At 36.5% G+C, this 22,725-nt stretch overlaps 2 protein-coding genes across 4 annotated transcripts in view; both read left to right on the top strand.

The window, feature by feature from the left end:
• The window catches only part of LOC108985919 (probable LRR receptor-like serine/threonine-protein kinase At3g47570), a 47,773-nt gene extending 33,041 nt beyond the window's left edge, over window positions 1-14,732 (top strand). The window contains exons 3-10 of the mRNA XM_018958391.1: window positions 8,784-9,711; window positions 9,819-10,211; window positions 11,099-11,326; window positions 12,421-12,527; window positions 12,780-12,849; window positions 13,755-13,844; window positions 13,950-14,048; window positions 14,707-14,732. Of these exons, the coding sequence (XP_018813936.1) occupies window positions 8,784-9,711; window positions 9,819-10,211; window positions 11,099-11,326; window positions 12,421-12,527; window positions 12,780-12,849; window positions 13,755-13,844; window positions 13,950-14,048; window positions 14,707-14,732 (1,941 nt within the window). The remainder of the gene's footprint in view (window positions 1-8,783; window positions 9,712-9,818; window positions 10,212-11,098; window positions 11,327-12,420; window positions 12,528-12,779; window positions 12,850-13,754; window positions 13,845-13,949; window positions 14,049-14,706) is intronic.
• On the top strand, window positions 1,074-3,179 carry LOC108985917. Of its 3 annotated transcripts, XM_018958387.2 has the most exons (6): window positions 1,088-1,214; window positions 1,356-1,514; window positions 2,246-2,356; window positions 2,478-2,514; window positions 2,758-2,859; window positions 3,050-3,179. In XM_018958387.2, the coding sequence occupies exons 2-5, from the start codon at window positions 1,447-1,449 to the stop codon at window positions 2,854-2,856; spliced, it is 315 nt and encodes a 104-aa protein (XP_018813932.1). In that variant the 5' UTR covers window positions 1,088-1,214; window positions 1,356-1,446; the 3' UTR covers window positions 2,857-2,859; window positions 3,050-3,179. The 3 variants fall into 3 exon arrangements, with proteins under 3 accessions (XP_018813933.1, XP_018813932.1, XP_035545812.1); XM_018958388.2 differs by lacking the exon at window positions 3,050-3,179 and having other exon boundaries at window positions 1,074-1,214; window positions 2,758-3,010; XM_035689919.1 differs by lacking the exon at window positions 1,088-1,214 and having other exon boundaries at window positions 1,221-1,514.
• Window positions 14,733-22,725: the final 7,993 nt, after the last annotated feature.

Here is a 22,725-nt window from a genome sequence, read left to right as displayed (position 1 = left end):
CCCAGATAAACCCTAGCCCTAGATTACCATCGATGGTGGAAGATGGGACATTCCCACACCAAAGAAGGTGATTGCAAGGAGATCAAAGAAGAAAGGGAACCAAGCTGGAGGCGAACTCTTAGTCCACTGGAAATGATCAAACGAAGAAGATACAACTTGGGTGTATATAGATGAGCTGCGACAGAAGTATCCAGAACTCGTGGGCGAGTTCTTCTGAAGAGAGAGGTTGTGTTATGAGCCTAAATCTAAGGGGATATGTGAGGGCTACGTAGGAAGGGGTATTAATTGTTTAGTTAAGGGTATTTTCGCACTTTCAATTTCTATTATTTAAGTTGGGTCGAGACCCTATCAATGAGATGTTTAGAGTTAGAGTTATGCTACACGTAAGCCTCACACTCTGCACATCACTTAAAAATATATATGATTTTACTCTTTTATCCTCATATTTCATATTTCATATTTCATATTTCATGAAACATGAGGGTAAAAGAATAAATTCATATACTTTTAAGTGGTGTGCAGGAGTGTGAGGCTTATGTATATAATTTTTTTTAGAGTTAAGGGTCATGATGTTTATTGGGTAGTTATTTATAATGCACTAGTCCGTGCACGCAAGAAAGTTGTTTTCAATTTCTGTAATGTTCTATTTAAGCCATTTTCTCATATGAATGCAGTTTACGAATTTGAGTCCAATTATTGCTGTGTGCATTGGCAGGTCACTGGTTCCTTGAATTGCCAGAATTCTTATTTCGTTTGGATTCGAAGATGACTTGAGATGAGCTGAGATGAGTTGAGATGGATTGTGAATAGTAATGAGATGAGTTGTGAATAGTAGTGAGATTTATGAGTTAAAATTGCTGAATAGTAGTGAGATGAGTTGAGATGAGCTGAGATGAGTTGAGATGAGCTGATATGACTTACGAATCCAAACGTCTCCGTATAGTTTTACGGCCATAAGAATGTTGCGGCGATATTATACTCGCCGAAACTTATTGGGGCGATTTTAAAGTTTTACGGCGATACTGGACGGCCGCTAAAACTTGTTTTAACAGTGAAGCCTTTTTTCGGCGACTATTTTCGCCTATTTCTTCTCCCCCATTGCGATACTGTGTTGTGACTTCGTTCATGTCTCTCTCTCTCTCTCCCTCATCCTGTGCATTGTCGCCCCTTCCCACGCTGTGCCGCTTCTGCGCCGTTGCTGCCTCGCCTAGCCGGTGAGTCTCTCTCTCTGTCTCTAGAAAATTCGCAGGATGAAACCTAACAGACTGAGCTCTCTCTTTTCTTCTCTCTCTCTCTCTCTGTTCCTCTTTGTCTCTCGCGATCTCCTCCGTTCCACCGCCAACTTCTCGCACCAGCCACGCCTTAAGGTAGCAGTATGTGGAGGCGAGTGGTGTCATCATCAACGTCTGAGCTCTGAACCCTAACATCATCATTGCCCTCTCTCTAATGGAGATCCTCATTTCTCACTCTGCCGTTTCTGAATCTCTTTTCTCCCCACGCATCCTCTGCTTCTGGTAACTCTTCTTTTCCACAGTTGAAAAAAATATCAATTTTCTTGATTAAAGGAGATTGAAATTTGTATTTGTATGGCTGTATTTTTCAACTAGTAAAAGGGATTTTTTACAAGTACGTAAAAGGGAAATTTGTGGTGTGTGCATGTGTGTTATTTGGCTTATATGGCTGATTGAAGCGCTCCATGGCCACTTAATTTTATAAACCATTAGAGTAGTTTGCTCCATAACTCCCATTCCTAGCCCTTCATTTTTCTCATTACACCATTTACTTATGCTGAAAATTCTTATATGGAAGGGACATTTGCCTTCAGAATATCCCAACAGATACAGTCAGGTACGAGGCAGTACTGGATGTTAAACTAATAATGCCTGACTTCGTGTCATTATCACCTAATAGCTTATGCTTATGAATTGTTCAATTTTCAGGGTATTCTGATATTTTGTATTGTTTGATATATATATTTTTTTATATATAACCATAACATGTATATAGATTTACAACTTTTCATGTGGGTCTAACAGAACTGCTGAAAAGAATATCTAGGAAATTAAGGATAAAACCTTTTTCTTTCAGACTTGTGAAATTGTGATTTTGAAATTTTTGCATCTTGTTCTTGACTATTAATATGAAATTTCTCTTTTTCTTCTGATTTTGAAATTTTTGCATCTTGTTCTTGACTATTAATATGAAATTTCTCTTTTTCTTCTTACTGTTCGCTTCTCAATTTCAGTCAGAAATTGGAAGAAGACTTCCATACATCCTTGTCATTAATCTCCAAGTATGCGTATGAATGCTTTCCAGTCTCCTTTTCTCCTTTGTGTATCCTTCGCAGTTCTTTGAGGTGACAATTATAGTTAATTTGATGTAATTTTCACGTTAGACTAATTTTTGTACAAGATACAATTTGAGTATCTTTGATGTTTTGATGAATTCGTGAAATATACTTCCAAATTGTCTTTCAGACTTGTGAAATACGTCAAACAAGACAACTTTCCAGAGGTAAGACTTCCATAGTGTTTATTCCATTCTCTTGCCTCTGTGTTAGGCATACTGATGATACTTGGATACATACATACATATATATATATGTGATGCTACACTGGAGGCAAAAAGGTAATGCTAGATATGGACTTTCATTTCTTCTCTTTGACTTTATAGAGATGATGCAGGCTTGAATTGTTTTTGAATGTCTTTGTCATTTCATATCAACTGCAATGTCTTAATCCAATTATTATTTGACAGCACTTCTTTGCATCTTTTCTGTGCCGTGATGAAGCTTTCAAGCTCGTAAATGATGGATGGTTGAATCATAGTAATGGTGCGAAAGGAGCTACAGAATAGCAGGTGTTGAATGATAACTTTGTTTATTATGGTTACTAATATCAGTTTCTGAAGTTCCTCTTGGATTGAAAAAACTAGCCTCTCAATATTTTTGGGTTGAAATTGTTTACTTTATAAAATAATTTCATTCAAGTAATATTCTTAAGTTTTGATTGATTTGGATTTATTTTTGTGCATTTTTAACTGATTCCAGGGGAGGAAAGTGGAAGACAAACTGGTAGTTTCTCCTAATCGCGATTACCTGGATTTTGGACCGGAATAGAGAAAACCAGGCCCGCATGAATAGTCCTATATATAAAGAGGCAGAATTTGATTTTAATTCAAGCCACATATACTAATTTTGTATTTAACATTATTTAATATAAAAACTTATTTTACAAGTATAATTTGACGCATTAAAAACTTATATATCTCGATCTATCATAAAATTAATTTAAATTCACTTAAGAGATTAAACGCACCAACCAACAAAAAGTTCAGCTTTTAGAAACATATTATCAAATGACAATTAAACACCAAAATATATATATATATATATATATATTTTTGTATAAACTAATTTGTAAAAATGATTTTGGTAAAATGTTTATTTTACTAGATTCTAACGAAGAACCTCCCAAAACTAATTTAACTTAAAAGAAAGTTAAAAGCTAAAATCTGGACTGGATGACATGATATAAATCCATAACCAGTGACCTCCTATCCCTTTGAATGGTCCAATCATGGTGTCCAGGCCGGCAGTGGCGGAATCATAAATTTGTTTTTGGGGGGTCTAAAGTTAAAATTATAATAACATATTTTTTATTTTATTTCTAAATAAATTTTTCTGTGGTATAGAACAATATGATAGTAAGATTTAAAATAAAAATAAAATATTTTTAATACAACTTATGTATTAAAAAAGTATATGATATGTCGAGAACAATATATTATTGAAATAACATAAAGACACTCATATAAATATATATAAAAAAAAAAATAGAATGTCTAAAGTTGTTACTTGCGTTCTTTTAAATAAACAAAATCATCGAGTATTGAATCTAATTGAACTTATAAGAAATTAATCTATAAAATCAAAATAATTTTGTAGAGGGGCTAATACAAACTAAGATTAATATGATCCTATTAAGTTATAAAAAATTAATATATATTATTTTTTTTTTCAAACTTCCCTTCATAGGTCTGCAGTCCGGCCACCTTTTTTATTTTTTTTATTATTATTATTAGTAATAAGTAGTATTCTTTAATTTTTCTGTTTATTTTTATTAACATTAATAAATATTAAATAATCAAATGTGTCTCATCACCTTAATATCCTAATTAATATAATTAGTTTGGTACGTACGTAGTAGATTTATTATTCACTGGACAATAGGTTAAGATTAATATATAAGATCATTTCCTTAACATTACGATGGGATTTCATATATATACTACTTTATTGTGCTGATTTTGTCCAATATAATCTTTGTCGTATTTAGAGTTTGTTACTATAATTGACTACTCATTACGTAGTTGTTCTTTTTGCTTCCCCTCCACTTTGACTTGACTCTTTTATGGAACTCTTTATATTCTTGCCACTTAATTTACTTAATTTTGATGTTATATGAGATATAAAAATTCAGTTCTTCTATATACAGTCGTTAAATACAATTGACGTGCAGTCGTCTACGCCACGTCAAATTTAAAATGAATTCTTCCTCTTATCAGCTCTTCCTCTCATCAATTCGATCTTTCTCTCTCACCAGCTCCAGCAGTTCGGTCTCTCTCTTATCAGCTCGGTTTCTCTCTCATCCAGTGTCTCCACATCAGTCACATTTACATGCCATTTGCATCCGGCGCTTTTCATGTTTTTTGAAAAAGAAGATTAAAAGAAGGTGCTTGCAGAATTTGGGGATCAAGCATGATGTATGAAGTTTTCAAAACTCCTATTAAGATCAGGTACTTGGGTTTGGAAACTGATATTTAAAGGTGTGGAGTTCAAATGGCCTCTAAATACAGCAAATTATTGTTGGGGACATTGAATCTGATGCTCCTCGCTTGTATGATGTTTTGTCTTAGGAGCTGTTTGGACTCACTTCTTATGTCTCTTTAGTCACACTGATGGACACCAAGGTGGATCAAGTTTTAAAGATTTTCTACAAATTAAAAAAATGCATAAAAGCTTTTTTTGTGTAATTTCATAAGTCAATATTTTAAATAAATTTAGATATGATATATTAATTAGTTTGTGTAATTAGGGATGGCAAAATTTAAGATTATGACTGTTCATCCGGATCCAGGTCTTGCATGGTAGCCTCTAAGATTAACCTGAGTTATGACCAGGACTGGTAGTAGGATGAGTCCGGGTTTTTGAAATCCAAAAATCCGGATACCCAAGTTTTGTCCGAATTTTGCAAAAACAAAGTTTGATTATTATTATTATTAAAAGTTTAGTTAAAATATACAAAGAGCAATTTGATTTTAATTCAAGCCACATAAACTAATTTTGTATTTAACACTATTTAATATATATATAAAACTTATTTTAGAAGTATAATCTGACGCATTAATACCATATCTATCATAAAAAAGTTATATTCACTTAAAAAGATTAAAAGCACCAACCATCAAAATTATGTGCTTTTATAAAATTATTATCAATTGACAATCAAACACCAAAAAAATATTTATTTTTCTATAAACTAATTTGTAAAAATGATTTTCGTAAAACATTTATTTTACTAGCTATAGATTATAACTCTCCCTAAGCTTTGGTATATATTAATGTTGTCCGTTAAGGAAAAAGGATCAGAAAATTAGGGAAGAAAGAAAGAAGAAAGAAGCTAATTAAACTTATAAGAAAGTTAAAAGCTAAAATCTCGCCGACTGAAATTAGACATATCCAATAGCTGATTATTGTTGAAACCGACCCTCTTTTAGTAGAAATCTTCTTCATATATTTATGTCATTACTTATATATATATATATATATATATATATATATATATTCAAAAGAGACTCTTATATATATATATATATATATATATATATATATATATATATATTCTTGGTAGACTAACGAGTTGACTCAGTCATATTAATTAATTTAACATAATTCAAAAGATTTTGTATGTCATTACTTAAATGAAAAAGTTAACGTGCGAAACATATTGACAGATCCATGAATTAGTAAATAAACTTGAGGAAAAAGCTAAAAGCTAAAATCTGGACTGGATCATGACATAAATCCATGGCCGCGTATCCCTTTGAATGGTCCAATTAACTACCCTGATACCAATCGGGGGGTGGCCGGCCACTTTTTATTTTATTTTATTTATTTATTTATTTTTATTATAAAAAATAAGTAGAATTCTTTAAGAATATAATAATCTACGTGAATATAATACAAGTAATGGAATCTACCTAATTTCTATTAATTTAATTTTTTGAGACAAGTGGTGATTTTATATATTCATGATTTTTGTTGTTGTTTATTTTTATTAACATCAATAATTATATTAAATAAGCAAATGTGTCTGATCACCTTAATATCCTAATTAATATAATTAGTTTGGTAGTAGATTATTCAGGACTAGACAACAATATCTCAACTCCTCGTTTATGTTTTATTTAAAATGGAGTTAAGTAAAGATTAATAAAAAAGGAATTCTGATGCAATGCAACAGAAACAAAAAACAAGAACATCCATTAATATTGAATTATATAGGGAACTGATATAATATGTTGGCGACCGGCCTGGCCGGCCTACTATTGATTCAACATGCATGCAGGCCATTTGTGGCGGATGGTGGATTCAGTCCACTCCACTGCTAGCTTATTAATTAGAGTTAACTTGAAGACTGAAGAGCCTTTCATAATTATAGTAATTACCTATCAATGTCAAGTTTACAAGCAAATATATACACCAATGATTATTATTTCATACTCAGTCATATATGCCATATATAATTGAAGAAGATGCACTGAAGATGGTATGACTATAAAATCTTATATATACGTCAGGGGAAAAGTATTGAGAGGAGGTGTCCATTTTCTTTCTTGGAATTTGTTTCTAATCCCTTGAGCTGCTGAAACAACTAGTTTAGCCTTCTTCATTTCATCTCCTTGAGGTCTTTCCCAGCATAATGGGGCAAATTCCCGCCTTGAGTACGTCTCTATTCTATTGGTTTGCTTTTTGTATCCTTGGTGTTGTTTTTGTTTTGTGCTTTAGCTCTTGCAGTACCTATGCCATGGCCGGGAATGAGACTGACCGACTAGCCTTGCTTGAATTCAAGGCCAAAATAAGCCATGATCCTTTCATGGTTTCCAGCTCATGGAATGCAACCACCCACTTTTGCCTATGGTATGGTGTTACATGCGGTCATCGGCACCAGAGGGTCATTGAGTTGAGCTTGACATCTCGGAAACTCACAGGCTCTATATCTCCTTTCATTGGAAATTTGAGCTTTCTACGGATTATACGTCTGCAAAACAATAGCTTCGGACATGAAATTCCTCCACAAATAGGTCGTTTGCATCGAATGAAGATATTAAATTTGCACAATAATTCGATGGTTGGCAAAATTCCTTCCAATTTATCTAATTGCTCTAACATCGAAGGCATCATACTTACTTATAACCAATTTGTTGGAGATATCCCAACTGAGTTTAGCTTCTTGTCAAAGCTTCGACAATTTTATGTAGGCAACAACAACCTAACAGGAAGTATTCCTCCATCTCTTGGGAACTTATCTTCACTTGAAGAACTTTATGTAACCTCAAATAATTTGGGTGGGAGTATTCCGAATGCACTAGGCCAACTCAGAAATCTTACAATTATTGCACTTGCTAATAATAAGGTTTCAGGTACCATCCCTCCATCAATCTTCAATCTCTCTTCTATTAAAGTTATTGATGTATCACTTAATCAATTGCGAGGGAATCTTCCTTGGAAGTTAGGCGTAACTACTCTTCCTAATCTCCTGGACTTATCCATTTCCTATAACCAATTTACTGGTTCCATACCTCATTCAATATCCAATGCCTCAAACTTGGAGAGACTTCAAATTGGAGCTAACAAATTTACTGGAAATGTGCCTTCTTTGGAAAAGCTGCATAAGCTTAACTTCTTTACTGCTTTTAGCAACAATTTGGGGGGAAGTGAAGAAGCTGATGACTTGAGTTTTATCTGCTCTTTGACCAATGCCACCATGTTACGTGTTTTTCTCATGCAGAACAACAGTTTTGGTGGTGTCTTACCCGAATGCATTGGTAACTTGTCATTGACCCTAGAAACGTTTGTAATTGCTTACAACAAAATAGGTGGAATGATTCCGAGTGCAATCTTGAATCTTGTCAACTTAGAAACACTCAAGTTGGAGCAAAACCAAGTGTCGGGTAACATTCCAGCTGATATCGGAAGGCTTCATAGGTTAAAGTTAGTGGATCTATCAGGAAACAATCTTTCAGGCAACATCCCACACTCTCTTGGAAATCTAACTTTGTTACTTCAACTTTTTTTAGTTAGAAATAACCTTGGAGGAAGCATCCCCTCAAGTCTAGGCAATTGCAAATCTTTGTGCTTACTAAACCTTTTTGATAACAATCTCAATGGTCCCATACCCCCACAGATCTTTGGTCTCACATCCTTATCAATTCGCCTAGTCTTGTCTGGAAATCGTCTTACGGGTCCTCTTCCCATGGAAGTTGGAAATCTTAAGAATCTAGGTGAATTATATATCGATGGGAACATGTTATCTGGTGAAATTCCGAGTAGTCTTGGCAGTTGCATTAAGCTTGAGATTCTATACATGGGAAGAAACTTCTTCCAAGGAACTGTTCCGCCAAGTTTTAGCTCTCTGAGAGGACTTCAAGTGTTAGATCTTTCTCGGAACAATTTATCGGGAAAAATCCTTGACCTTCTTGTGGATATGAAGTCCTTGCAGATCTTAAATATATCATACAACAATTTTGGGGGGTCAGTGCCACCAGATGGCGTTTTCAAGAATTCAAGCTCAGCTTTAGTTGCAGGGAACAATGAACTATGTGGGGGAATTCCTGAGATGCACTTGCCCAAATGCAACTTTAAAGAGCCTGGAAATACAAAATTGACCTTAACCTTGAAGTTGATAATATCTACAGCTTTGGTATCTACAGCTTTGGGGCTACTAGGAGTAACTTCGATGCTATACTTTTTGTTTGTTTCATGGTTGAGAAAGAAACAAAAAGTGTCAATATCAAGTTCTTTGGGAAATTTGTTTTTGAATATATCCTACCAAAGTCTCCTAAAAGCCACTGATGGATTCTCTTTAACAAATTTACTTGGTGTGGGTGGTTTTGGATCAGTCTATAAAGGAGTTCTTGATGAGAGTAGAACTATAATTGCTGTTAAGGTCCTCAACCATATGCGCCATGGAGCTTTCAAAAGCTTTCTTGTTGAGTGTGAAGCCTCGAGAAACGTCAGACATCGAAATCTTGTAAAGGTTCTTACAGTTTGTTCAAGTGTTGATTACCATGGTAATGACTTCAAGGCTCTAGTTTATGAGTTCATGGTCAATGGAAGCCTTGAAGAATGGTTGCATCCAACTGCCACAGAAGATAAAGTGCATCGGGACCAAAGAAATCTAGATGTTTTCAGGAGGTTGGATATTGCCATTGATGTTGCGAATGCATTGGAATATCTACATTACCATTGCCAAAGACAAATCATTCATTGTGACCTAAAGCCGAGCAATGTTCTTCTCGACAATGAAATGATTGGACACGTGAGTGATTTTGGGATTGCAAGATTCTCTCCTGGAAACAACCATGATGCTTCTACGACTCATTCCAGCACCATTGGATTAAGGGGAACTTTTGGTTATGCTGCTCCTGGTAAGAAAACCTTTGTATCCTTTCTTTCTTATTATAAATGGTCTTTTTTTTTTTTTTCCTGAGAAACTAATGTTGTATTCTAATGTAGTGTATGTTTCAAATTGCAGAGTATGGTATGGGAAATGCGGTGTCAATCGATGGTGATATGTATAGTTATGGGATCCTTCTATTAGAAATGTTCACTGGAAAGAGACCCACTGATGACATTTTTCAGGGTGCTCTAAACCTACATTCCTTTGTCAAGACGGCTTTGCCTCAAGGAGTGGTAGAGATTGCAGATCCAATTCTTTTTCAGGAAAGGGAAGAAGAGAGCACTAGAAATAATGGTCAAAACAACAACATTACAACAAGAAACAAAATTCAAGAGTTCTTGGTTTCGATTTTTCATATTGGAGTTGCATGTTCAATCGAACAGCCAAAAGAACGAATGAACATGAGAGATGTTGTAGTTGAGCTTCATTTAATCAGAAAAAGGTTTCTTCAGAGTGGAACAAACAGAGGCAATCCAAGAATAAATGGACCATAATCTTAGTAGCTAGTATTGGTGTCTTTTGTGATAATTATTATTTGGTTAGTATAGGTTGATGTGGATTGTAACAATAAAGTTTTGTTTTTGTTGAGGCTCCGTATATTTTGTTATTACTTTTCTAATAAAGATATAATCTTCGATGTATTGTGAGTTTGTTACTATTGACTACTCATTACGTACTCACCCCTTTTCCTTCCCCTCCACTTAAGGACTCGTTTGGATTCGTAAGTGATCTCAGCTCATCTCAGCTCATCTCAACTCATCTCACTACTATTCAGCAACTTTAACTCATAAATCTCACTACTATTCACAACTCATCTCATTACTATTCACAATTCATCTCAGCTCATCTCAGCTCATCTCAAATCATCTTAAGTCATCTTCGAATCCAAACGTCTCCAAGTCTTTTTTGGAACTCTTTATATTCTTGGCACTTAATTTTGATCTTCTATGAGATATGAAGATTATCATTCCTTTTATTCAGTGAATTTGTGTCATTTTACGTTATTCATGTTTTTTGAAAAAGAAGATTACAAGAAGATTAGATGTCATTGATTTCTGAAGTTTGCAAAACTCCTATTTAGCAAAAAACAGGATCAGATACTCGGATTTTTTATTCTTCATCGGCCTAGTAGCTATTAAGGCCTCACCATTCTATCTTCTCTTGGCATGAGTTTATTTGGGACTCCATGCTACCCTTTAAAGCTAGTCTATATCTGGAAGTTGAAGCATAATGGGATCCCTTGGGATTCTAATATTTAAAGATGTGTGGAGTTCATATGGCCCCTAAATGCAGCAAATGTGTTGTTGGGGATATTGAATCTGATGCTTATCTCTTGTATCAATGTTCTGTTTCAGGAGCTGTTTGGCATCACTTCTCAAGCCTCTTTGGTGTAGAATCACTGATTTCTCATTCTTGGAGAGCTAAATGCACTTCATGGAGGACTACTTTCTTCTCTGGTTCAAACCAACTTCATCTCATTGCACAGCAGAGTCCTGCTTTAATTCTTTGGTTGCTCTGGCTAACATGTAATGCTGCTAGATTTAACAATTCCTTAAAACCTGCTGTTATGGGTTGTTGGAAACGTACCTTGTAGTAATTGGAATTAAATACTTTAGTGAAGCCTCTTTGGACTTTACAGAGAAAAGATGAAGACATTAATGTTGATGCCTGGCAAGCTTAGTACCTACATTTGCTTGTCTAATGGATGTTACCTTCATGCTATTTGAATCAACAGATCTGTTTTAATTAGTAGTAAGCTGGTTCAAATTTGGAAGAAAACTCCTTCAAATTTTTTGAAACAATGGCATGATATCCTCACCTTTCATTCACTATGCATTTTGAAATTGTTCATATCTAGTGGGGAGGTAACATGTGTGTGGATGGGTGTGCCTTGTTTTCGACATCAGAAGGTTATACTGTTGTGCATGTTTAGTCATTTCAGTTTTGGACTATTCTTGGACTATTCATATATATATATATATATATATATATATATATATATATATATATATACACACACTCTATATGCACAATTAAGATCGAGTCCTTTTATATCTACTAATGTTGAGTGACAATAGTATTTGTAGATTCTTTTGGTTTTTGCTTTCATTCTTTCTCTCCTCTTTCAATTTGGCAATTAATGGTTCTAATAAAAGGCGCATATGCACTGGGGATTAATCACTATGATGTAAATTATTTGCTTGTAAGTAATTGTAACCCAAAAGACAATCCCTAAAGAGTATCACACTAGGAAATTATTAAAGATTACATACAATCAACCAAAAAACAAATCCTCAAATTACGTACACGAGTTAATCATGTAATTTTTTTTTAAAATCTAAATTGAGTTCCGTGTTTAGACCTAGTGCTCGGGTGTAGGATGGTAGGGAATTTTGGTTATCAGATCGGACGAAACACGGGCCGATAAACTCCTGGGTCAACCCGGTTACTTAGGTTTCGGACCAATCCGACATGTATGAACAACCCTATTAATCAAGATGAAGAATAAGAGTACTATTTTTTATCTGTAAAAAACTTTTAAGGTTTTATTCGGCTTCTTTTATTGTGCTTATTCTGAAGACAGATGTGCCAGCAGGATTTGATAAATTTAGGCCGATAAGTCTGTGTTCGGTATTCTATAGAATTTGTTCAAAAATTATGGTAAATTGTCTGGCAGGTTTTCTTCCCAAATTGATATCCCTTGAGCAAGGAGCTTTTATACCTGGGAGGAATATATTTGAGAATATTAGTATTACTCAGGAAATGGTTCATTCCTTGAACAAGGTTTCTCATGGAGGAAATATTATGATTAAAGTTGACATGGCTAAAACATACGATCGAGTAGATTGAAATTTTTTGTTGGAGGTCTTTCGTTGTTTTGGATTTCCTCCTTCTTTTTGTGACTTAATTCGTGCTTGCATTTTGAATATTTGGTACTCGGTAATGCTTAATGGAACGATGAGAGGTTTTTTTCAAGGTGGTCGTGGGTTATGTCAGGGGGATCCATTATCACCTTATCTATTTATTATTATTCAGGAAGTTCTTTCTCGTCTTTTGAAGCAGAGTGTGGCGGCAAACAAGATTGGGCATTTCTCCCAACCTCGAGGTACTCCTCAGATTTCTCATCTTATGTATGCAGATGACATTGTGATTTTTTTGAATGAGAGTAAGAAATCTGTTAGGGAACTTTTATTGGTATTTGAAAAGTATGAAATATGGTCGGGCCAGATGATTAATAAAGAAAAAACAGCCATACTTTTCTCTTCTAAAATTTATGTTGCTCGTAAGAGAGCTCTAAAAAGATTGACAGGGTTCTCAGAAGGCTCCATTCCCTTTAAATACCTGGGGGTTCCGATTGTATTGGGGTGTCTAAAGCATGTGCATTTGGAGGACATGGTTAACAAAGTTTGGAAAAAAATTAGTGGCTGGAAAATGAAGCTACTCTCTTCGGGTGGCCGTCTAATACTTCTTCGGCACATGCTTTCTAGTATGGCTTTACATTTATTTGTTGTTTTGCAGGTTCCTCAATCTATTATTAAAGTTTTAAATCGTATGATGAGTACATTTTTCTGGGGTGAGGTAAATGGTAAAGGTAAAAAAAGTGGGTGGCATGGGGCAATATTTGTAAGCCAGAAAAGGAAGGGGGCCTAGGCTTGCGTAAATTAGTGGATATACAAAAAGCATTGCATATGCGGCTTGCATGGAATTTAATTCAAGGTAAATCCTTATGGGCAAATTTTTTTAAAGGAAAATATGTGGGCTCTTCGCCTTGGTCTCTCATTGATACGAAAAAATGATCGACGTTTTGGAAAATGATAGTTAAGAGTATTCCTGATGTGCTAAATAATTCAAAGTGGAGAGTGAGGGAGAGGATTATTTTATTTTGGTATGATAAATGGAGAGATATGGGTCCTTTATTTGAGGAATTCCAGATGGTGGGGAGTCCGCAGTTTAAAGTAAAGGAGTGTATGCTGAATAATAGTTGAGATATGGACCTTTTGGTTTCGTTAGTGGGTCAGGATAATGTGGATGATATTATTGAGGCTTTGGCCAGTTGTAAGGAGGGGTCTGATATGTTGATCTGGACTAAGCACGAGAGTGGTAATTTTTCTACTAAATTAGCTTGGGATTGTATTAGAATAAGAGGTTCAAGTTTGGATTGGCATCCTTGGATATGGCATAAGTTGTTGCCTCTTAAAATTTCAGTTTTTATGTGGAGAGCATGGAATACAGCTTTGAGTGTTGATGATAGTCTTAGACGGATTGGGATCCCGATTGTTTCTCGTTGTGATTGCGGTGAAGTAGGTAAGTATGATGATCAAAATCATGTTCTATTTGGAGGATAGTTTGCTTTTGACATATGGCATTATTGTGGTAATATTTTTGGTCTACCTCTTGGTCATACTTGGATGGAGACGGTGACGGCCTGGTTTAGACGTGCGTCAACTGATTCTCAAGTGGGGATTATTGTGGGGTTACTTCCGTCGATTATTAGTTGGCATCTTTGGTGTAGAAGATGCATTGCCCGTATGGAGGGGCGTATTCAATCTGTTAGTGTGGTTTGGCATACTATTAAAAATTGGATGGGCTCAATTAGTCAAGACATGAAAAAGGTTGAGAAATGTTCTATGTATGAATTGCAGATTTTACATGCATTGCAAATTACGTCAAAAGTCCCCGTGAGACAGTTTTTAAAAATTGTGGCTTGGCAAAAATCTGCTCCAGGGTGGTTTAAATTGAATACTGATGGTAGTAGCCTAGGAAACCCAGGATCTTCAGGGGTGGGTGGTTTTATTAGAAATGATCAAGGCCACTTGGTTCATGCTTTTAATTCTTATATTGGTTTCGGTTCTAATAATAGAGCAGAGTTGTTAGCTCTGATGCATGGTCTTAAAGCATGTAAAAATTTAGGGATTAATTTTATGGAATTAGATTCTCAAGTGGTAATCTCTTGGTGGAATAGGTGAAGATGTGGAGTATGGTATTTGAAAGATTTTTGGGAGGATACACTTGTTCTTATGGATTCGATGGTTTGCGTAGTTCGGCACGTTTATAGGGAAGGTAACAAAGTTGCTGACTAGTTGGCTCGAAGTGGGGCAGCTGGTCTTAATATGGAATGGACTTTTGTTGGAGATTTGCCTAGGATCCTTCGAGGTTTACTTCGATTGGATAAACTTGGTTTACCATCTTTGCGGTGCTGTCAGAGTTAAGACTCATGTGCTATTTGGTTGTTGTGTTGGTTTGGTTAGCTTTTATTGTCTATGTTTGTTGGGCTAACGGTTTTTTGCAGGTGAGGATTTGGTTTTTTTTTTTTGCTAGCAAAAACTAGGCTTTTTTGATACCTGGTTTCGGAACATTATATTGTATCCCAGGTATTGATATGTAACCACGGTTTTCCTCCGCCATAAGTGAGAGTTTATTAATAAAATCGAGACGGGGTCACTCGTGGACAGGTGATTCTCAGCTCTTTATCAAAAAAAAAAAAAAAACAAAAACAAAAGATATCATTGGTTCCAAAATAACTATGAAAGAGAGTATATATTTGTTTCCAACTCCCCATCCATTCTAAATTGAAAAGTTAACTTGGCAATCTTTTTCTTTTTTCTTGGCCACACTTCAAATACCTCTTCCAGATCAGAGCTAGCAACTTCTCTCAATACATGGTTTTTTCTGTACATCAAAAGAGGAATTTATTAAAGCACGCAAAATACGCAAAGTCTAGGGATAACCTTGGCGGAAGGATCCCAACAAATCTAGGGAATTGCAAATTTTTGATCGTACTCAAACTTTCTCGTAACAATTTCAATGGTTTCATACTTACCACATATCTTTGGTCTCTCTTCTTTATCAATTGGCCTAGATTTGTCCCGAAATCTTCTTACGGGTCCTCTTCCCATGGAAGTTGGAAATCTTAAGAATCTAGTAGGTCAATTATATATCGCAGAAAACATGTTATTTGGTGCGATTCCAAGTACTCTTGGCAGTTGCATTAAGCTGGAGATTCTATCCATAGGGGGAAACTTCTTCCAAGTTTTGGTTCTTTGAGAGGAGTACAAGAATTAAATCTTTCTCAAAACAGTTTATCGAGAGAAATCCCTGACCTTCTTGTGGATATGAAGTCCTTCCACTTTTTAAATATATCATACAACATTTTTGAGGGGACAATGCCAACAGATGGCATTTGAATAATTTAAGTTCAGCTTTAGTTGAAGGGAACAATCAACTATATGGGGGGAATTCCTGAGATGCACTTGCCTAAATGCAACTTCAAAGAGCCTAGAAATACAAAATTGACCTTAACCTTGAAGTTAATAATATCAACACTTTTGGGCTACTAGGAGTTCAACTTAATTGGTTTTGATTTTCCTTATTGGAGTTGCCTGTTATGTTGAACAGCCAGAAAAGCGGATGAATGTGAGTGATGTTAATCAGAAAAAACTTTCTTCAAAGTGGAATAAATAGAGGCAATCTGTAACGTAACAGTTATGATGATGAGGAAAAATACAATAGAAATGAATGAAAACTCAAGAACACCTTGAGATCTTATTGCACAGAAAACTTCGAGGGTTCTCTAACCTCCTTACAACAGCTTTCATACGCAACTAACTGATTCCCCTCCAATTGATTTCCCTCCCTTTTATAGACAGCCTACACCGCCTTTACAAAACGCCCCGTTTAACTACTGCTATTTATAACCGTAACTCACTTCCCTCAACACACCGTTTTATTAACACTCAACTACTTAATATCAAAACGCCCCGTATTCAACTTACAGTTAATTCCGTTAGACTTTATTTCACACTTAACAATCTTCCCTCCTTAGAAAGCCTTGCCACAAGGCTACAATCCTTTTCTCCATTCTGGAATGCCTTCCCCCATAAGACCCTTGACCACAAGGCCAGCAGCACAGCCTCTGGTTCTAGAGTAAAGTGCCTACCAAATGAGGATAGGTTTGCCTGAGTTTCCATAAGGATTCCTAGGTGCTGTCTTCTGCACTTGCTCCAATCCATTTGACTAACACTTCAGTAACAGCATGATGGCCTTGTTGTTTCATTCTCCTTTGCAAAATAGTTTCAGGCTCTGGCTGAATCTGTCCTTGCGAATCCACAGGTGGAAGTGTTGGCAAAGCCTTAATCTGCTGACCCAGTTTCTTCTTTAGGCAAGAAACATGAAAAACTGGGTGAATTTTTGAAGTTGATGGTAATTCTAATCTATAAGCTACGGTACCAATCTTTTGTACAACTTTGAATGGTCCATAAAACTTTGGAGCTAACTTCAAATTGTGCCTGAGAGCAACTGACTTCTGCCTATAAGGCTGAAGTCTCAAATACACCCAATCATCCACTTGAAACTGCCTGTCAGATCTCTTCTTATCTGCATAAAGCTTCATTCTCTGTTGAGCCTTCTGTAAATTGGTGTGCAATAGTGCTAAGACCTGTTCTCTTGACTTGAGCTGTTGATCAACTGCTGCATTGGAAGTAATTCCAGGAACATATGTAACCAACTTGGGTGGAGGATACCCATATAAAGCTTCAAAGGGTGTCATGCCAATAGATGAATGACATGTAGTGTTATAACACCACTCAGCTAAAGGAAGCCACAAACTCCATTCCTTAGGCTTGTCACAGGTATAACATCTAAGATAAGATTCCAAACACTTGTTTAAAACTTTAGTTTGCCCATCGGATTGTGGATGATAAGTTGAACTAAAGTTCAAACTAGTACTTTGCCGCTTAAACAACTCTTTCCAAAAAGAGCTTGGAAAAATTGGGTCTCTGTCCGAGACTATAGATCTTGGCATACCATGCAACTTGAAGACACCCGAAAAAAAAACTTCAGCCACTTTGCTTGCTGTATAAGGATGAGAAAGTGAAAAGAAATGACCAAATTTAGTCAATCTATCCACCACATTGAAAATCACAGTTACCCCTTTTGACATAGGAAGGCCCTCAATGAAATCCATGGAGATGTCAAACCATGGAGAATTTGGTATAGGTAAGGGTTGCAACAACCCAGGAGAAGGTATGGTCTCATGCTTACTGACCTGGCAGACTTGGCATTCCCTCACCAATTTTTTTACATCATTTCTCATGCCTTCCCAATAAAAATCTTGTTTAGCTCTGTGCAAAGTCTTGTGATACCCCACGTGGCCCGCTTGGGGATTATCATGTATGAAATGCAAAATTTTCACCTTAAAAGGTGACTCAGGTGCAACCACTAATCTGCCTTTCCTGAGTAACAAGCCATTCTGCAAAGAATAATTCTTATGCTCCCCAATCCCTTGCTGCAGTTGGCTACAAATCTCACCAATTTTCTGTGAAAAGGTATAGCTTTGCCTTAACTCATCAAACCAAAGTGGTGTTGGGAATGATATTATAGCCAAGGTAGCAAAATCTTCCTCACTTTTTCTGGAAAGGGCATCAGCAACTTTATTATCTTTCCCTTTTTTGTAATCCACTGTAAAATTGTAACCCAACAATTTAGAAAGCCACTTTTGTTGAGATTTAGTGCCAACCTTTTGCTCCAAGAGAAATTTTAAGGCTTGCTGGTCAGTCTTAATTTTGAAAGACTGACCCAAAAGATAAGACCTCCATTTCACAACAGCAGATACCAATGTTAAGAATTCCTTCTCATATGTTGATAACAACAAGGCCCTGCCTTTAAGAGCTTTGCTATAAAAAGCAATAGGGTGCCCTTCTTGCATCAATACTGCTCCTAATCCCAAATGCGAGGCATCACATTCAATGGTGAATACCTTTGAAAAAGCAGGTAAGGCAATGACAGGTGGTTCAATCACAGCAGCCTTCAATTCCAAAAAACTTCTTGTTGCTTCCTCAGTCCATTGGAATGATCCCTTCTTCAACAACTGAGTTAAAGGAGCTGCTATGCTCCCATAATGCCTAATGAATTTTCTGTAATAGCCAGTTAGGCCTAAAAATCCCCTTAAAGACTTTAACCCTTTAGGAACTGGCCAATCACTCATAGCAGAAATTTTAGCTGGATCAGCCTTCACACCAGCTTTAGAAATGATATGTCCCAAGTAATCAATTTGCTTCACGCCAAACCTGCACTTAGACATTTTAGAAAATAATTCATTACGCTTTAGTACCTCTAAGACAGAGCTAAGGTGCTTCACATGATCTTCAATACTGCTGTTGTAAACCAATATGTCATCAAAGAAGACTAACACAAATCTTCTAAGAAATGGTTTGAATATTTGATTTATCAACCCTTGAAATGTTGCTGGAGCATTGGTAAGGCCAAAAGGCATCACCAAAAATTCATAATGACCCTCATGGGTCCTAAATGCAGTTTTTTCAATGTCTTGTTCCCTCATTCGAATCTGGTGGTAACCAGATCTTAAATCAAGCTTCGAGAACATTTTAGCTCCAAATAGTTCATCTAAAAGCTCAACAATGACTGGGATAGGAAATTTGTCCTTGATAGTGGCTTTGTTTAAGGCTCTATAATCTACACACATTCTCCAAGAGCCATCTGATTTCTTAACCAATAAGACAGGAGAAGAAAAGGGACTTTGGCTGGGTCATGCAACCCCAGTTTCCAACAGATTATGCACTATCTTTTCGATTTCTGTTTTTTGATAGTGAGGGTACCTATAAGGCCTTACTGACACGGGAGGGGTACCATCTTCCAACATTATCTTGTGATCAAAAGACCTTCTAGGGGGCAACCCAACTGGCTCATCAAACACAGCTTTAAAATCCTCCAGTACCTGTGCTAGCTGCTGATTAAGGACCAATTCTTCTTGTTTCTGATCAACTGCTATAATCTGTAAAAACCAACCTTGCTTTCTAACCATGGAAGACTTTAGACACTTCACAGCTGGCTGTACAATGACCTTCTCAGATCTTAATCCATGCAGAACCACTTTCTTGAAAGCCCACTCAAAAGACATTATCATCTCAGTGAAGTCCCAATTAATAGGGCCCAATGTCTTTAACCATTGGACACCTAAAACAATATCACAACCTCCCAAGGCCAAAACATGAAAAGGAATTGTAAATCTTGACCCTTGTATGGTCAACACTTTTTCACAGCTGCCCATACTCAGAAGTTTATCACTATTAGCCACCTTAACTTGTAGACTAATATCATTCTTAATTGTTATCTTAGCAGCTTGCACCACTGAGGGATCCAGGAAGTTGTGAGTACTTCCTGAATCCACTAAGATCTCTACAGGACAAGAAGCCACTCTACCAAGCAATCTCATGAAATTATTATTCAAATCCCCTGAAATTGCATGAATAGAGATTTCTAAATTTTCTTGCTGAGGAACCTCTTCCTCGATATGTAACACTTCTTCCACAACTTCCTCTTCCTGCATTTCATGTTCCTCTGATTGAAGTAAATAGACCATAGGATTCTTGCACATGTGTGCAGGATTCCATTTCTCCTCACAATGGTAACAAAGGCCTTTCTTTCTTTTCTCATCCGTCGTTGCAGATGAAATTCTTCTCACTGGACCTGTAATTTTCTATATTCTACTAGACTCCACAGAAACTTCAAGACTATCTTTACTCAGACTATAACTCCTCCAAGGCTTCTTAGAAGACAGAAGATACTCTTCTTGAATCTTGGCCAAACCAAAGGCTGCATTGAGATTCATAGGATTGAACATTCTAATAGGTAATCAAATATCATCCCTCAATCCACTTAAGAAACAACTCAATTTATGTTTCTCATGTAAGCCTTTTAACCTATTCGAGAGGGCTTCAAACTGTGCTTTATACACAGCAATAGTTGAAGTCTGTTTAAGTCTTGTTAAGGCTTCCATTGGATCATCATATGCAGTTGGACCAAACCTTACTTGTAAGGCTTTAAGGAAAGAGTCCCAACTGCAAAACAATCCACTCTCCATTGCATCTTGGTACCAAACTAAGGCCTCAGCCTCCATATAATAAGATGCCAATAGCAACTTTTGATTAAAAGGAGTCTGATGGTAATCAAAATACTGAGTGGCCTTAAAGATCCACCCCGCAGGGTTGGTGCCATCAAAGTGAAGAAAGTCTAGGCTTATCCCCCGAAAATTAAAAGGTCTCTCTTCTCCTTGGCCATTTCTAGGGCCTTGAGAAATCTCTCCAGAATGAACAACATTCTGTCCCTCCACAAAACCTTTCAACATGTCAGTAATTAATCTAACCTTTGAGCCAAACCATGTATCGCTTGATGATGATCATCCAATTGCTTCTGAACCGCTTCACGATCACGTTGACTCTCTTCTTGTAGCTGCAGCTTCAACGACGCAGCTCGAGTGCCTTCAGCCATTGTAAAATGAGAGGATCGCCAATCTGATACCAACTTGTAACGTAGCAGTTATGATGATGAGGAAAAATACAATAGAAATGAATGAAAACTCAAGAACACCTTGAGATCATATTGCACAGAGAACTTCGAGGGTTCTCTAACCTCCTTACAACAGCTTTCATACGCAACTAACTGATTCCCCTCCAATTGATTTCCCTCCCTTTTATAGACAGCCTACACTGCCTTTACAAAACGCCCCGTTTAACTACTGCTATTTATAACCGTAACTCACTTCTCTCAACACACCGTTTTATTAACACTCAACTACTTAATATCAAAACGCCACGTATTCAACTTACAGTTAATTTCGTTAGACTTTATTTCACACTTAACACAATTGAAGAATAAATGGACCATAATATTAGACGTAGCTAGTATTGGTGTCTTTGTTGTTGGGAATTTAGACCTCCTAAATTCACCCCCTAGGATCCACCCTTTGGTGAAATATGAAGAAAAACAGAGAAATAATAACAACACAAGAATTTACGTGGAAACTCCCAAAATAGGAGAAAAAACCACCAGACCCAGAGAAGAAAATACACTATGTGAAAAATTATTACAATCACACAATTTTTCTCCTCACTCCAAATGACACCCACAAAGCTTCCCCACTAGTAAAACTTTAACTCTCACCTCTTTCCTTTTTACAAGAAAAATTAAAAGAGGAATTTTACTAGAGTCACAAGTTACTAAATAAGCTTATGATTTGGTGTACCTAACTAAGAGGCTAAGCCTCCCTTTTATAGGCCATGGGGCCTCCTTCTCTTTTTTCTCCCACCGATGTGGGATTCACAAAGGAGCAAACCCATCAATCTCCACCTTGCGACTTTGGCTGATCCCACAGCCACGCTCCACCGCAATGAAGATCTTCATAGCTTCTGCTATCATGCTCCACCATAAAAGCATACCCACTCAGAATAAACCAATTCCAAGCATTTCAATTTCGGCACATGTCGAAAATAACCTTGCTGAAAAATTATGGTGCAACTTCCACGTTTGGCTTTTCTGGAAGTTCATCAGCCATCGACATAAATTTCCACCACACACCCTACATTAATGCCAAACCAATGCTTGTGTGTAAATTTGTGGACCAGCTAACATTAACACATCCTCTATCATGACAACTTTGGGAATTAATGGCATGCCATGAGGATGTACATGTCCCTTTAACAGACATCGTCTTCCATGGAGAGGGACACAACGTTAGTTTCATTATCAGTATCTCCATTTACTGACTTGGAGCCACTTGCCGAACCTGCTCCACCTCTTGGACAATTTTTCTTGACGTGCCCAGATTGTCCACACCCCCAGCAAACTACTTTCATCTTCATGGAGTTCTTCTTCTTCCCATTACCAGCTACTACCACTGCTAAGTTCACAGGTGGACCATTTCTTCCACCACCTAGTCTTCTCTCTTCAGAAAAGAGTTTACTGGTAACCTCTGAAAAAATTATTTTCTCCTTCCCATGTATCAAAATAGGCTTCATATGCTCATAGGAAGATGGAAGAGACCAGATGAGCCTCAAGGCTTGATCCTCATCATCAATTTTAACTCCAATAGATTCTAGCTCAGAGACAATACCATTGAGAACACTTAAATGATCTGAAATAGTCGTACCTTCACTCATATGCAGTGTATGAAACTGCTCCTTTAGGT

Source organism: Juglans regia, chromosome 5 (genome assembly GCF_001411555.2).
Source record: "Juglans regia cultivar Chandler chromosome 5, Walnut 2.0, whole genome shotgun sequence".
Classification (NCBI taxonomy): domain Eukaryota; kingdom Viridiplantae; phylum Streptophyta; class Magnoliopsida; order Fagales; family Juglandaceae; genus Juglans; species Juglans regia.
This window is presented reverse-complemented; position numbering and strand designations above follow the sequence as displayed.